At 42.5% G+C, this 16,986-nt stretch overlaps 1 protein-coding gene across 1 annotated transcript; it reads left to right on the top strand.

Annotated features, from left to right (window-relative positions):
* The first annotated feature begins 2,972 nt into the window (after positions 1-2,972).
* On the top strand, positions 2,973-16,777 carry LOC119654134 (venom serine protease-like). Its single transcript, XM_038059297.1, has 5 exons — positions 2,973-3,092; positions 10,444-10,765; positions 16,046-16,144; positions 16,204-16,366; positions 16,426-16,777. The coding sequence occupies exons 1-5, from the start codon at positions 2,973-2,975 to the stop codon at positions 16,775-16,777; spliced, it is 1,056 nt and encodes a 351-aa protein (XP_037915225.1).
* The last annotated feature ends 209 nt before the right edge of the window (positions 16,778-16,986 follow it).

The raw sequence follows: 16,986 nt of genomic DNA, 5'->3' as shown, positions 1-16,986 counted from the left end.
TCACCCGCGTCCATATGTACATGGTCCTTCTAGTGCAACCTTAGCGGATTATGAGGAGATACACGACAGCTTGGTATTGGACACTAGACACCACAGTCCCAAAATCAGACATCGTACGTTGGAAGCGTATCTACCTTCCGAGGCAGAGGACCAGGCTTATTCGCCGATATGCCCAACATCAGTACCTCTTTGGCGAGAAACATAGTGAACATAGTGAACACTACACCCACAGTTACCACCAGGCCATCTTTCTCGACATCAGGATTGGGGGAGATGATAGTTGAGTGAGCAGCAGAAGTGCAAAAGCCAGGGTAACTGGCTGGTCTATTGGAGTTTTCGAGGAAGAGACATTCCTGGCAACATTAGAAGGATTTTACGGCCTGAGGGGAACAATGCTGGAATATCAATTTGGAACTGGCACATGCGACAAACTACTGATGAAACCAAAAAATCGTACGGTTTGTGAGCGGGGAGACTTTGCCATAGGGCCAGAGGGAAGCCAGAATATCGGTAGTCGGTGAAGGAATGCCGTGATCTTCGAAGCAGTCGTAAGAAGTTGTGCCGTGAAAAAATACGAACCCCTGGGGCGCTGCTTACAAAGTTGTAATAAACAAGATTCGTGGACAAAAATCACCCCTTACTTACTTAATAATGGCAATTCTTTTCCCACAACAGGCGGAAAGTGGACCTCAGGACGCCTTCACAATCTCAGGGGTTACCGAGGAGCAACTACGGGAGATTTGTGGACGAATTGAGGATAATAAGGCCCCGAGATTGGATGGGATTCCGAACAAAGCCCTAATGATGGCTGGCCCACATAGTCCATAAGTACGCTCGAATCGCGCATGGTGTAAGGAATGTTTCCCACCCAGCGGAAAAGCAGAGGTTGGTTCCGCTACCGAAGCCCTAGAAACCACCTGGCACACCCTCTCCACATCGTCCCTTTAGTGTCTTTTAGACACTATGGGGATAATGTCGCAGATGGTGGCATACAACAGGTTGCTTCCGTTCGTCGAACTAACGGGTGGTCTGTCGGAGCGACGGATGTCGGAAATGCCTTTAACTTGGCCAACTTGGGTTAAATTAAAGGCACTCTGGCTGAATCGAGAGTTACCTTTCAGAGGCATTTCTCTGGTCGAGACGGACGACATTCGAAGGAATATGATATGATAGCGGGTGTTTCTCAAGGTTCCGTATGCTGATCAACTCACTACTATGCGAACTGCAAAATCTGCTAATACACGTTCAAGCTTATGCGGATGACGCGGCTGTATTGGCTGTTGGTCAAGATCTCGGAATGATGTGTGAAATACACAACGCGCCGTTGATTTGATCGACAGTTGGTGTCTCAGGCATGGACTTTCAGTAAATCCAAATAAAACCACGATAGTATTATTTACAAAAAGACGGAAAATAAATAGTCTTTGCCTTCCAGAGATAAGTACAAAGCTTCAACTCTCCGATGAAGTTCGCTTAGACGGCGGAATCGAGTACAATGGACCACTAAGGTCTGAGTGCTCAGAGGCTTTGTCTCTTCCCCACCTCAAACACACAAAGCCGCATGCAAGCGAAAACACCAAATGGTAAAATTGAACCTGGCGGAAGATAAGATGTGAGCGGTTCTTATTACCAATCGGAACAACACTGTCAAAATCGGAGTTGGTAATCATGACCACGCCATCGGGCGGGAATATTCGATCTTCAGCCCAGACAAATGAGCGTTAAGTATCGATTGACGCTTGCTACGTACATACCAGCTGTGGCCCCACGTGGGGCGCCAAATTTGCTGCGATGAGACTCCAGCGTTACATCACTTTGGCACCAATGCTGTCATTCGATCATTACATACCTGGGGGTAATAAACAATGCTAAGTTGAGGTTTAGGGGGCTAGGGGGGTTATGCTCGCGAAATGGCAACAAAGGCTAGCTCATCTCTAGCAAGGATGATGCCTAATATTGAAGGGCCACAATTTTCGTCCCCAGACTGTCTCGATTGCGCCGCTACACTCGAGGACTGTCCCTGTCTGAGATTCATGAATGAAAAAGGTAGGTTAAACACCCTCAACGAGGTTATCGGACCACATAATTTCGTCAAAGAGATGCTGACGTCGGCAGCAAATTGGAGTGCGATAAACACATCAGAAATTGCGATACAGGCAAAGGCTGCAGGAACTGGAACGAGCCTGGAAAAATGACGGACGCGTGACTTAGTTATGCAGGTGTAAACCAGAGCCCTCCTCCCGAACTTCGCGGTAATTCCGCGGGGATATGGATGGAGAGGTGGGGGTGATTTTAGCGGGTGAGAATCCCACACACTGCTGCAACCTGGTGCGGCAGCATCTTTTTAAGATTTCCAACTCCAGCCATAAAAAGGGGGGCACGCTCCAACCAATCCAAGTGGTACAATAGTTCCTCTCGACGCAGCATATATACAGTTAACCAAAAACATTTTTTTCACGGCATCAACAGTTTCAATCAAGACTATCCTGTTTCCCCGGCTTATGTAGCTTATTAAGATTCTTATGCGATGGAAAGATGATCTATTAAGGATTCCAGGAGAATCGTATTCCAAAGTATCGATAAATCAGTTCTAACATTGTATCTTCAACGTGAGCAAATCCACAAACATATTCAGTCAACAGGATACTACTTTCAGGCACTATGAAAGAAAATCGCTGCCAGGATGGCATCACTGAAGCAGTAAAACTCGAATCCCACCTCTACCTCCTTCTGTTGGCCGGTCAGGTGAGTGCACCCGTTAACAAAAATTGACCAACAAAATTTTGAAAAAATGATTCCCTGTCGACATCACTAGCGGCTGTGGCCAGGGGTTCGCTAGTGGGCCAGCAAGATAGAGGTGACTAAGCAAGAATTCGGAACCGGGAAGGGACCTCACACCTTCGCTTCCTAGCCACCATCATGAGATTCACATGTTCAATATATTCGGGCTCCTCTCCATCATACGTGGAGCAATGATTGCAAACGAAGTTGATTACTTTAAAATTCGCATTATTCGTCGTGGCAGCGACGATGGCGCACTTGGAAAAATACATCGTCGTCGCTATCGCGGCTCCACGATGAATTCTGATGAAGTGAGTATGGCGTTTGCCTCACTTGTGGTGGACTCTAGAAGGTACACCATCAAACATACAACCATGGATGGACTTGGGAGAATGTTCAATTGAAAAAATTTATAGACGCCCTGTACGCTTTGGATGGAAACAGGAAGAAGTGGACAACATCGGGGGAGCCATCGCTCAATAGGGGTGAGAATGTCCGCCGACTAGCACGTAGTTAGGGGGCACATGTGAACGCGCTGTTCGAAGTAGGAGTAACCAAAAAACAAAGATTGGCTGACGGGTTGGGACTTCAAATGCTCTAAAATTCTGAAAAAGCCATCGAAGAAGGAGGCGAGGTTGAGATACTCCAGAATTTGGAAAAAGTTCACACATGTGAGTGAGGTAGGAGACAGTGACCAACGGCGGATCCATTGAACGTATGTGAACGTCGACAACGTCGAACTGAACAAATAAATCCACCGGGAGCCTAGACTTTTTTCGGCGGTTTTTCTCCCCGTTCGCGAAGAACGGACGGACTGACTACGATGACGATGACCGTGAATGGACGAACGTATTATGCAAACATATACTCAACGATAACATTGGCAGAGCTGTTTTCGTTGCTTATTTCATTTGGACAATGAGTTTCACCAAAGCTCCACATTTGAATTGATTTCAGGGTTTTTTTTTTTTCTTTTCCACTTTTCCGTTTTTTCCTTCGCTGGGAATGATAGATGGAATTGATGTGTTGTAGGCTTGTTCAATAAGGCAAGCGGCTTTCCTTGTTCCATAGGCAGAACAACTTTAACGTTTCACTTCAGATTGATTGCAGCATTTAACTACTCAGTTTCCAGGACAACCAGAGTTACTCAGTTAATATATGCTATATATGTACACACAAACATACTATACAACATTCTAACTATCCATGAATGCCATTCATTTGCATTACAGATTTTCCGACTAATTATGCACGTCCTCCTAGATTGTCTTAAACCAGTTTGCTTAGAATACCACCTGTCGAAAGTCTCTACGATGAATAACTCTTTCTCAACAAGTTCTATCTCCGGAAAGATGTTCCTTTACCAAATTTTCCAAATGCCGAGATCTGATCAATTGAGCCCCTTTCACCGTGACTCCCTCCTAGTAAATAATACGTACCTGAGTATTCACCAGTTTCATGACAAGCAAATCAAGACTCTTTCTTTCTTGTGTGATGTCGGAAAAAATAAATTCTTTTCCTCCTATGAAGCATTTTTTATCATAGCTATCATTCGATCTTCGAAATTGCCAAAACTTATCTACTTTAAAATCTCGCGCAACCCTAAACCATAAATTATACAATTACATTTTTTGGAAAACAGAAATGATCACTCACCTTCTTTTTACATTTTGCCGACTAATGCTTTGCACATGCCCATGCTAGCTTGCAATTATATGCCCTTTTGTCGAACGCATTGGTGCAGACGGTAGAGAAATTTCTATTTGTCTAGGTTTGTGAAGCTGCAAAAGCGCGTTGCAGTATACGCTTTAAGGCAAGTACCTTTATTAAAAAATGAGGCTTTCTGTGCCCCCCCCCCCCCCTTTGAAACAATCACAAATATCCTTGACTACAGCCAGGATTCGAACCCTGATGACTTCGAGGTCGTAAAACGGATGCCCAAACCATCTCAGTAATCGCACCGCAGCCAGAAGTTTTTATTCCTAAACGAAATTAGAAATTTTCAATGCATACTTAGCTCTTTTGGTTTAGAACGACCGATGATCTGACGAAATGGCCGACCTGACGACCACCTAATCGAGTTGAGACGGAGTCCGACTCCAATTGATTTGTCAATCTTTCGCGAGGTCAAACTTGAATTGATTTTTTTGCTATTCTAAGGGTTGAATCGGTTACAAAGTACATGTTATTGGAATATCATGGGCTTGCCTTTCCATTTGCCAGGAGAACACGGGATTTGGATTATGTGAGCGCAGTATGTTAGCTACTGAAATGTGGAAAAGGATAACTTTTTTGAACACTGGGGAAAGCAAATTTGTAGTGAATTCGTTCGAGAAAATCCCCGGACCATAAACAACACTTTAAATTAAATTATAAGCACTGGAAAAGTATGATTGACGAGGGTAAGTTTGGAAGTCCGACTGAAGGTGGAACTTCGTAGACATCTTCAAATTGTCGACCGAAAACGTGCTTCACTTCAATCACGTGAAGTGAGTTCTCTTCCCTGTTACAGGGCAAATCCAGGTGCACAACCTTTCCATGCAATTTTCCGAAATTTCAAAGAGATAAAATTCATATAAACGGCTTCCTGCGTTGAACGTGTTAGCTCCACCTTGAGAAGAAGGAACAGAAAGGAAAACTATTTCTGTCTCCGCCTATGAAAGGCCATGCTTGCATTTTTTCATTCCTTAGGTGTTTTCTTGTTAAAAATAAGGTCGATTGAAACGGGCTGCAGCCAAACGGTTGTGTTCGCCTCTTACTCACTTAAACCACCTCCTTCTTCTTCCATTCTCCCCGTGGAACTCTCATATGGGATTATGTCGCGCATTAGTCCTCATCACCTTTGACATTATGTTTTCGGCTTTTAAGTACTCCGCAGTTGTAACTTCCAACCCTCTGTGCTGCGTATCTTGGGTAATAAAGCAAAAAAAAAATATTCTACGTTCTCTGCAGTATTCGGGCATCTTGGGCAGTATGGCGAATTGTCATGCCCAAAACGATAGAGATATGCTCAATAATCTCCGTGTCCGCTCAAATATTGAGTCCGGTTCAAACCTACTTCGCCGTGGAGTCGCTCGACCGGTTGCCCTATGATTCCGTGGTTCCAGCCACGGGCAACTGATTCACCAGTGAGATTCGCTCGATCGAAAAGTCGTTGCCTTCTCTTGCCGGAATATTTATCGGGATCATTCCTCCTGCTGCGCCACATGTTCAGAGATCACTTAGCGATTCGCAGCTCCAATCTTTCTCTTATTTTTTGTATATTCAGGTGCATCTTCCACACTAGTTTCGCATATAGTAGGATCGAAATGGCCACCCGCAAAATAAGGAGTCGAGGGTTCAGTCTTGGGCCACCTATAATTGGTAGCAGTCTCTTAATCAGTGCCCCGGTGTTATATGTCATCGTAGCCGCAGACTCCACACATGATTTGAAATTTATCCTCTATTCAATCATTACGCCTAAATTCTTGAGTGTAGGCTTGCATTGTATTGTTTCCAATTTTGATCATCATAGGCCTGCACTTTCTCCGTTTGGCAATAAATACTACTTCCGTCTTATGTTTTGCGAACGATAGACCAGCAATCTGTAACCAGCACTTAATTTGATAGACTGCTTCATTCCCATAGAGCTCGACTTCTTCAAAAAGGCGTGCAACAACCGTCACATCAATGTCGCCCGCGAAATTAACGGAGGCCACACCAGTAGTGAGGTCTAGCGTCAGTACTTCATTATACATAATAATCCAACAAAGTGGGCCTAAGGCGGAGCATTGTGGGACTCCACGTGTAGTTCTATATTATTTCATGCCTACATCTGATTCGCAGTACAAAGCTAGAGTAGAGGTTCTTCGTCTCATTCTTCACATCACGTGTAATCAGCGTACAGCATTTACCCTCATCAAGGGCGGCCTTAACTGTGTTAGGCACCAGGCCAATTGCATCGATCGAAGACTTCCCTTTTCGAAAAACCGAAGTGATTCTCAAAGAGACCGTCTTCCTTTTCGAGAATCGAAAGTAATCTCTTAATCTCTTTTGCTTAGAGGCAAACATCTTTGATGCTATTTTGATTGCCACCTTGCGACCTTTCTTGGGGATGGTATCCAAGCCAGCCGCTTTATTTCCAACTATTTTCTCCGCAGATTCTAGAGCCCCCTCCTTACTTAGCAGTTGGACTTCGGTGGTGTCTGTCTCGAAAGAGAAAAGATTCGTTAATATCTCATTCAGCAGATTAGAGCAAGAAATTAGTGTGGAGCGTTTGACTTTCGACATAATTATCTTCGGGTTTTCCAAACGGTGGAACAGTGGAAACTATGTGGAATTTAAGGCGGTAGGAGTTGGTGGAATTTAGGGCTAGTAGACCTGCACAGTTGACCTGGCGCCAATTTTCTTTAGACGCTTGGAATAGTCATTCTGGCCAACTTTTGCTCATACTCTCATTACAAACAAGTAACAGTTAGAAAATAATCGGCAGTATGAGACGCTCTTTCTGATCCTTTAGTGGGTGAAATTTGATGATAAGCTAAGCGCCAATAAGCAGTTTGCTAATAGCTGCATTGTGATCGCTGCGATGTTTCAAATGTCCTGGATAATTCTGACAAAAAGTTATTCTTGCATCCTAGGAAGAGTGAAGGTTTTGACAAAAAGTTCGCAGGATTGGTAATTCGCTTTGCTTCATTGCTGAGATACAGACAATGCCTAGAAATGACGTTGTTAAGGTGGTTGCGAATCTACCTTCGCTTGCAAAATATCCCCAGAAAGTTTATTAGCAATGCCTAGTAACTAATGACCAGAATGACCTTCCGGATTCACTAAATTATTCGTTCAGTATGCATTTGTATGCGTCTGCCCCTGTGACGTCCAGGAACCTGGAAGGGTCTTTGCAAACTTCCACTGCAATCCCAGAGGGTGTCACAGTGGAAAGGGAATCTATGCCGCATTGCATGCTCAAGAGAACTACGAATGGGGGGGAGGTTCAAAATGGAATGCTATCAATTTGGTCTGGTCATCAGTGCATTTAGACGGCGGTAGGCTTAAAATGGAGAAATGAGGGGGAACTAACTTATAAAGGAGCCTAAGTACATTTTTTGGGAGATTTAGAATAGACAGGCAAGATACCTAGCATTGACGTGGTAAAAGACTGCCACCAAAATATCATGAAGAAATAATAATAATCTGAACAGTCCCCAATCACTACGAGGCAGCCCAGGGCCTATTTGGGTAGATCATTTGCCAGCAGGCCAGCGAAGTGGCTATTATTTGCACGCTTTTTCGCCATAACATATGTGGTACTGGGCCAAAGGTGTAACTGCCTAGGCACAATGTGGACGTGCCGAAATCAAGGCAATCAATTAGTAGAAAATGGTATTTGTCAGGTCAAAAATAGCTGGCGGTATAATGCGCGACAGTGGCAGCATATTAGGAACTATCACTAGCAAAGTTGGTCCTTGGCTGACAGCGTATGGCGTTACTAGGAAGAAAATGAGGGGCACAAAGAACAGCTAATATGTCCGCATCTCCATTTAAACATAGTAATAGTTCCCATCTTCTGCGAAAAAGGGCATTGCAAGAAAGCAGTGCTCCATGCCTTCACTGTATCTGCAGTAACTGAGAAAGATTGAGTGGAGATTTACATAGAACTCTTACTGGAAAGCTCCCGGTTTCGAAGCCGCTCATAACCGATTTGAAGTTCGCCAATAAGACCAGGTGAAGCAGGCTTATTAAGATATTTACATGATGGAAAGGGTTTTCTTTGCTCAATGGTAACATCAACGATTAGTTCTACCCCCGAAACCCCCATAATACCAAAAGAGGACACTTTATTATGCCATCCAATCTGTCCTGAACGTCATCTAATACAGATCCTATCATTAAATATAGGAACGGCCGGAAAACCATAGTTTGATATCAACGTTAACTCCAAACGTGATCTCCACCAAATGCTGTACCGTGGTGACAGTGAATCTTAAAATACGTTCAATTCATTCAGCTTAAGATAAATTAAGAGCCCATTTGGGCAGGAGGAGAGGACTGTCCCTAGTTACTTGGCTGAGCTAGTTGATAATTTCATCTCTGAAAGGACACTTTAGCAGGAGTCCCACAAAGGTCAATGTTGGGTCCTATCTTTCAGAATGTGATGCCTAATGGGATTCTTCTTAAAGGAGGTGAGAAGACTGGGTCTGATTTAACTCCATGTGGGAGTGATCGGAGAATCTCTGAAAGGGGGTGAAACACGTACACATAATCAAACTTTCTTGATCCGAATCATTATATGTATTATTTCAAGAATGGTCTCGAAACGTCAAGGATCGTGCTGCCTCTACCCTAATAGAGAAATGAATCGAGAATTGAATTAGTGAGCATCGGCGCAAAACCAGAGTGTTTGGAATTTCTCATTCAGGCAGGCTTGCATCGGGGACTGACTTTTCCATCTTTCATGCTATTAAATAATGGAGCAGCTGGGAACTTCTAAGTGGGAAAGTGTAACCTCATCCCTAAGAACTAGCCAAAATTTACCGTTAGAAAAGGAACATCTGGAAAGTTACCTCTTCTTGTCGCCGAGTATAGAACAAAATAATCAAAAATGGATATGGTGGAAAATCTTGTATTTTCCCTTTTGAGGTCATGAGACGAAATGCAAATGAAAAGCCGAAACGTACTCCATCATACCCCTGTGGAATTTACATAAAAATACAGTTTTTCCCATTTAATTAACTATTTATACCAAAATCTGTTCAAATTTTTATCAAACCAAGTTGGGTCGTGCTCGCTTAGCTGATTAGAATCCAATCAGGTTGTTATCCGATCTTCTTTTCTTTCTTCTGCACTATCAATCGCCCGTATTTCTTAATCATTTCACTATTGCCGCCGATCTATCAGTTAAAATGCACTTAATTGCACCTGCCATGGTCATCTATGTAGCAACAATTCAATATACAATATTATAACGCGCCTTTTGTCGAAGGCGGTCGGCCTTATTTTTTTTTTAAAAATGTGGATTTATTTCAAATGAAATTTAATGGGAATATCCTGGAGGAACTGCACCAAACTTTCTATCATGAAGAGAAAGTTCATAACTCCTTGATTTGTGGAAATACAATGTATCGGACCTGAAGCTATACTAAATTTCAAAACGACCAAATACCCGTAGAAGTCATAAAAAATATTACTATGCATGAAGCATCTGAAATTAAGACGTTTGTATCATATAATAATAAAGATAAAAACGCCATAAGCTGTCTATTTTAAGTAATAAAACTTAGTATATGGCATAGACTCCTTAGTGTAGCATTCTTATTACCAAGTTTCGAGAGTGAGTTCACGCAAAGCTAGTGCCTTTGGAAAACCATGCAAGTAGGAAAGAATCTGATCACCTTTACCTCAGCAATTTGGGTTCTTTTCGGTTTTGCTCAGGCCCTATATGAATGGCCAATAAGCTCCTTCGAAGCGTGTGATAAGAACATTTCAATAGCGAGAAATGACACTTTCACAATATTTTCTCCCAGATATCCTTATTCTTTTGCAGTAGGAACTGCATGTCGATACATGGTATCAACTCCGCCCAATTACGAAATGGAGCTTCAATGTAGGATCAATTTTTACGAGGTGCAGTTGCTGTCACTTTTTGAGTAACTAATATTGAAATGTTGTATATCAAATCACAAGGACGCTGAGCTTGGGTGCGAGAATGAACTTTTCATCGTGAGTCAAGAGGCAGATCCTTATTTCAATAATGTGGAAATATTCTGTGGTATAACGACTGTACACCGACAGTCGCTGCTTCAAACAATTACAATTGGATACATTTCGGAGCTTAAAGGAGGATACTTTGAATGCGAGTTTAGGTCAATACCGCAAAGGTGTGACTGCGGTTGGTCCTCAGTATCGAAGATTGTTGGAGGTCATGAGGCGCAGTTACATGAATTTCCATTTATGGCAGGAATCGTCAGCTTTAGTTTAAAAAGGATAATTTGCGGAGGATCTATTAGTAAGTATTGAGAATTATATCCAATTTTATGAACATAAATTATTTTCCCAAGGATCCATTCTCAACTTTCAAATATTAACATCTCCTCAATAAAACCTCGAGATAGCACCCAGATCAGATATTCGGTAGAGCCAAATGGCGAAACCGATCACGACGAGCCGACCCCGTTTGTGAATGGGACGAAGGCTGAAGAAAAAGAGAAAGAATCTCATCTCCTCAATCATCTAGCTTCAGGTTCGAATCCCAGTTCCTGGGGATGTTTGGATTCCTCTTTGTGCATGTCTAGTACTGTAGGCTTTTCACTTGCAAAGCATTAATTATGATAATACTAGAAATGAAGCACAATGCCCGATAAGGAGTGAACAGGGGATAAGAATTTTTGCTAGGGGCTATTGTAAACATTTAGACTAGCAGAGTTTGAAACTAGTGAAAATTAGCGGCACAAGCCCACCAGCTAGACGCAGGTGATGGTTGCGGTTTAGCTGGAATGTCCATTGACACACGCTTACATGCTTTTTCGCTCGCCAGGTGAAGGCCGCTAGAAACTTCAGCCTTCTTTCGTAACTAAACAATCTATTTTGGTTCAAATCGTCACTACCCAGTGTCCCCGTTCATCAACGCGCGACGATTGCTTCCTTGATTTTCAGACTGGCCACAATTCGTCGTATCTGCCATACCCTGGGGATGAAAATCACAATGGGGTCTGGCTTACCATAGATTTCATATGATCCATTGTAGTGCCTAATGCGCGCCTCATCTTTCACACGAACTGCTTCAATCCATTTTGAGAATGCCCGTTTTCATTCGTTATTGTTAATATATAGTTGGGGAAAAAGTAATGTCGTATTTGTGATCGAATTTTAACGCTTCATTTAACATACTTAGAATTATCCCATTTAAGTCACATATGCGCCGTTTTATTCGCAAACTTGTTGCCATTTAGAAGGCAACCATTATCCCCCATGGCCTCCATTATCCCCCTCTTATAAAACACCCCTCCTTATTTGCAAACAGCCAGTTTTCGCAAGCCTCTTTTGAGGCGAACTTAGTAGCACCAAGAGCGTATTGCATAGACACGAAGAGATGGTAATCACTTGGTGCCAGATCCGGACTATACGGTTCGTGCGATAGAACATCCCGTCCGAGCTCCCGTAGCTTCTGGCGGGTCATCAAAGATGTGTAAGGCCGAGCGTTGTCCTGGTGGAACAGAACATCATTCCGATTGACCAATCCTGGCCGCTTCTGGTCAATCGCTTACTTCAAACGGTCGAGTTGCTCACAGTAGAAGACCGAATTGAGGGTCTGGCCATAGTTGAGCAGCTCATAGTGGATGACTCCCTTCCAATCCCACCAACCACACAGCAAAACTTTCCTGGCCGTCAGTCCGGACTTGGCGATGGTTTGTGCCGGCTCGCCGCGCTTCGACCACCACCTTTTTCGCTTGAGATTTTCTTATGTGATCCACTTTTCATCACCAGTCACCATCCGCTTCAAAAATGGGTCGAATTCGTTCCGTTTCAGCAGTGCATCGCAGGCGTTGATTCGGTCCAAGAGATTTTTTCGGTCAACTCGTGTGGCACCCAAACATCCAGCTTTTTTCGGAATGCAATCTTCTGCAAATGGTTCCAAATGGTTTTATGGTCCTTACCCAGCTTTTGGTCAATGGAGCGAATGCGAATGCCGGTATACTTGGATGATTTCGACGATTTTATCGGTTTCTACGACGATTGGCCTATCAGTACGGAATGTATCTTCGACATCCACTGCACCAGAACGAAATCGATCGAAAAAACGCTGTGCTATGCGAATCGTTATAGTATCTGACCCATAAACTTCACAAATTTTTTTGACCGCCTTCGTTGCATTTTTACCTCTCAGGTAGTAAAAATGTAAAATAGGACGAATTTCTTGCTTGGTGGACTCCATCTTTGACGCGCTATAACTTGAGACTGAAACGTACGATCATAAAACTGTCAAAGAGACACCTGTAGCCCAGATTGCCGTCTTCAAATCGCCGTATAGTATGACCTGATGCGATAAGTACAACACAAGATATGTTTAAGTGTCGGCATCTACTGACAAAATACGACATTACTTTTTTCCCAACCTAATATAATGGAGGTCTGATGATAATTTCCTAGCTACGCAGCTATACCCTAAAATTTTATTCGATACCTGCATTCTCGTTTATATTTCGCCAATTTCACTTACGACCTTTGGTTGCTTACCCCCCCCCCCCCCCCCCCCCCCCGCCCAGGTATTCAAAATTTTCAGCATTTTCAAAATTGTGTTCACTAATAGTAACATTTTGTTTATTGTTTGGGTGACCCCCTTTTCTAATTTCTACTTTCGTTTGTTTTAATTTTTACTAAGTCTGATTTCTTTCGTAGTCATGCCAAGGTCATACCAGTATCTCTTTTGCTCCGACAAAAGATCAGGACAAATTGTCACATCGTCAACATACGGCTCTATCTAGCCAGACTTAACCGAGAGTGTGCCGATGTGAAGTGGAGCTTTCTGCTCTTTCTACTTTAACCCTGTTTCAGCGGCAAATTGATCAACTACCTTATTCGGGACACGCACTTGTCCCCCATTTATTGGAATGTCAAATTGTAACAATATTTTGTACAGCATGCCGTCGTAGGGATGCGAAAAATCCACGAACTTTGGATAAACATGAACATTATGTTCCCAGCATTTTCTTAAAACTTGCTTCACCATAAGTGTTAGGCCTGTTGCAGATCGACCAGACCTAAAGCAAACTTGGTATCCATCAATAGGCTAAGGTTATTTCAGACTGCTAGTGCAAGGCTCGCCATCTTCACCAGAGAGCCGGTTTCTGACAGAACAGGACCAGGTTAAGGAGCATCACAGTTTTACAGTGCTATGTGCCAACGGAGACTTACGGTTTTGCGATCATCTTATGTGAAAACTTTCTACGCATATTTTTCAATTCGTATATGACTAAAAACCCAAAATATTTCATGATATTTTTTCAAGCTACAAGATATACGTACATATTACAAACGTAGATATTATGCTTACCCTGATCTCGAGCAACTTGTCCAAAAATGGAATGATCGCCTCATGCAACACGGTCTCAGATTGAATCTAAACAAAACTGAATTTTTGACGGCCGATATCCATCAGTCAGTGGAGAACTGCGTTATGAAATTGCTTCACGCATTAACGCAATCTGGATAAAGTGGCATTCCGCAACTGGTGTTCTTTGTGATCGACGTATCAACAAACGCCTCAAATCTAAAATTTACTGCAATGTCGTCCGTCCTGCCGCCCTCTATGGTTCTGAGTGTTGGCCGACAATAAAAGACAATGAACGGCATTTTGCGGTAATGGAGGCGAAGATATTGCGTTGGATTAGTGGTGTGATACGTTTTGATCACATCCGACATGAGGTGGTAGACGGGGTCGCAACCCTGTCGGTTGAACCAAAACCAAATGGCCGCGGAGAACCTCCATAGTGGTGGCACCGGGAGACGCTGTATTGCATTGGCTTGCCGGCCGTGATGCAGTAGGCAAATGCTCCAAAGGCCTAATTAAGGCGAGTCTGCACGGGGACTCATCTGAAGTGACAATAGTCACGAAACCTTACCAAGGGTATACTGGTGTAATAGGAACCGGGATAGCCCCTGGACTCACATAGTTCAGGAGAATTCCTGCGTTCTCAATCCATGTCTTAAGAAGACCGTGGGATTAAGTCCATGAAACAGGTATTTACGTTCACATCCGACATGAGGATATCCGCGATCGTTATGGGGTTGCACTAATCGTGGAAAAATTCCGAGAGGTTCGTCTTTGATGTTATGGTCACACAATTCGCGCTAATGAGACTTCACCTGCCAAGATTGATCTGAATATCAAAGTCGATGGGAAACGACTACAAGGCCGCCTGAAACAAAGGTGGCTTGATACGCTGGATGGGGATTTAAAAGCCTCAAGATTGCATCCAGATCAGGCATTTGATAGAGCCAAATAGCGAAACCGATCACGACGAGCCGACCCCGTTTGTGAATGGGACAAAGGCTGAAGAAAAAGAAGAAGATATTATCCTCACCCTAAATAAACAAACATTGCCTATTACCGAACTATACTTGTCCATGCAAGTATATACATTAATATAGAAATGATTAAAAAACTGAAACGAAATGTTTCCCTGCAACCTCTCATTCATATGAGCTCACTTTGTTGTGGTATTGACGAATTGATATGTTATGATGACGTCATACACGTTTTCACCTCCAATAGCTTTAATCTTATGTTATCCCTTACACCATTGCCGAATTTTGTACTTCTAGCATTAACTTAAGGCGTGTTTCCAGCAAAATTTCTAAAACATGCTAATATACTATTTTTAACTTTATTTGTGTACATTCCGGAACCGTATGTATTTTACGGGCTATATTTCGTTTAGATACAACACTGGGATTTTTTTCAGATTTTTCGGTTGGGTAGATTCTAAGAATAAGACCTGTTACACTTTTTGTGGGTCATATTTTCACCTCTCACTCCCCTACGTTTCACCTAACATGAAATATGGGACCAGTTTTGAAAATTACTTGAGCCCTTTCATTCGAGGCCTCACACGACCATACATATTCTGTGAAAAAAATGGTTCACCGCCCCCGTTTGCATGTATGGGAGCCCCCTCTTGAATTCAACACAAAATGGCGCTATTTGCTGAATCAAAAGGGATTCACAGATTACACGTTCTCATCAAATTTCGTAACAACCGGTCAAACCTTTTTCGAATAAATCGGGTGTGACAGAGAGACAGACATTGAATCAATTCTAATAAGATATTGTTTCGCACAAAGCCTTTAAAAGAAGATACCTCCTTAAAAGGTGTCAATCATACCCCCCAATCCCTGAACAACCGGATATCTGTGGGTTTACATTGACGAGGAAAACTCCTTCCAAAAGAAACAATTCTCTTCTCAACAAATCCCATTCATAACCTTCTGTTCGACAGAGAAGGTGTAGTAATTCCTCAATGTGATTCCACTACCCAAATGAAAAGGCTCACGTTATTCGTAATCCTCTTCCTTGGCTATCTCTTACCTTTCTGCCACACAAGATAGGTAAGTTACAGTGATTGGAGTTTTTTGTGATCTTTTATCCAGATGCCACCTATGAACAATAAACAACGCTTCGAAATTTTATTAGTTTAAATTCCATACAATATCTATTCTTCTTAGGTAAAGTATCTTTTATAAAGAAAGTTGACAGAAGCTTTTAATTCAATTTATAAATATCTTTCAGTTTCAGATAGATTCACGTTAACCGCAGCGCATTGCGTATCAAATCCCTCTGAAGCCAACAATATCGCTCTTGTAATCGGTGAACATGATGTGACAACAGGTGAGCTTGAAAATTTCTACCTCTTATGTCATTTGACAAGAAACAGGAATCGTTTCCAGGTAAAGATACGCCATACACAAAACTGCATCTTATCGACCGAATTATCTATCATGAGAACTATAATAACGTAAGCTGGGAAAATGATATCGCTCTGGTGAGAGTACAGGAGCAAATGACATGGTCCATAGGAGTTGCACCTATTTGTCTACCATTCCTTGACAGGTGAGGTCCTACCCTCAAAAATATTATATATCAATCAAAACCAAGTTCTTTTTCCGAAGGTTTCGTAACTTCGCGAATCAACAGGCTGAAATTGCAGGTTGGGGAACGACTGAATTTGGGGGTGTTCTCTCGAATACCCTCATGAAGGGAACCGTGCGCATATTATCAAATGAATACTGTCAAAATCAGATGGATTTGTGTACTTACGATGATGAAGTAGATTCTTGTCAAGGCGACTCTGGAGGTCCAATAATCCTTAATCGCGATCGAATGTTTCTTGTTGGCATTATTTCGTTCGGAAAAGGATGCCCTGGTATTGGCCATAATGTACGGGTCACTTCTTATTTGGACTGGATTGTTACCAATACCGGTCAGGATTTTTGTATGAAACCTATAGGGGTAGGCAATTAAAAACAATAAAAAGATAGAATAGATTTGGTTCCTATAAAGTTGGGTAATCTCATTTAAAAAACAATTACTTGTGTTCCTTTCCTACCCTTGGTTTCAAGAGGAGATTTCAACAGCGAAACCAACAATGTCAATATTTCAAAAACTTTTGCTTACCTACCTTCGCTTACCTACATTTTTGTGGTCAGGTTGATGACATTGGAGACGGATAA

The sequence above is a fragment of the Hermetia illucens genome, chromosome 4, assembly GCF_905115235.1.
Source record: "Hermetia illucens chromosome 4, iHerIll2.2.curated.20191125, whole genome shotgun sequence".
Taxonomy (NCBI): Eukaryota; Metazoa; Arthropoda; class Insecta; order Diptera; family Stratiomyidae; genus Hermetia; species Hermetia illucens.
Note: the sequence above shows the minus strand (reverse complement) of the source record. Positions and strands in the feature narration are given on the sequence as shown.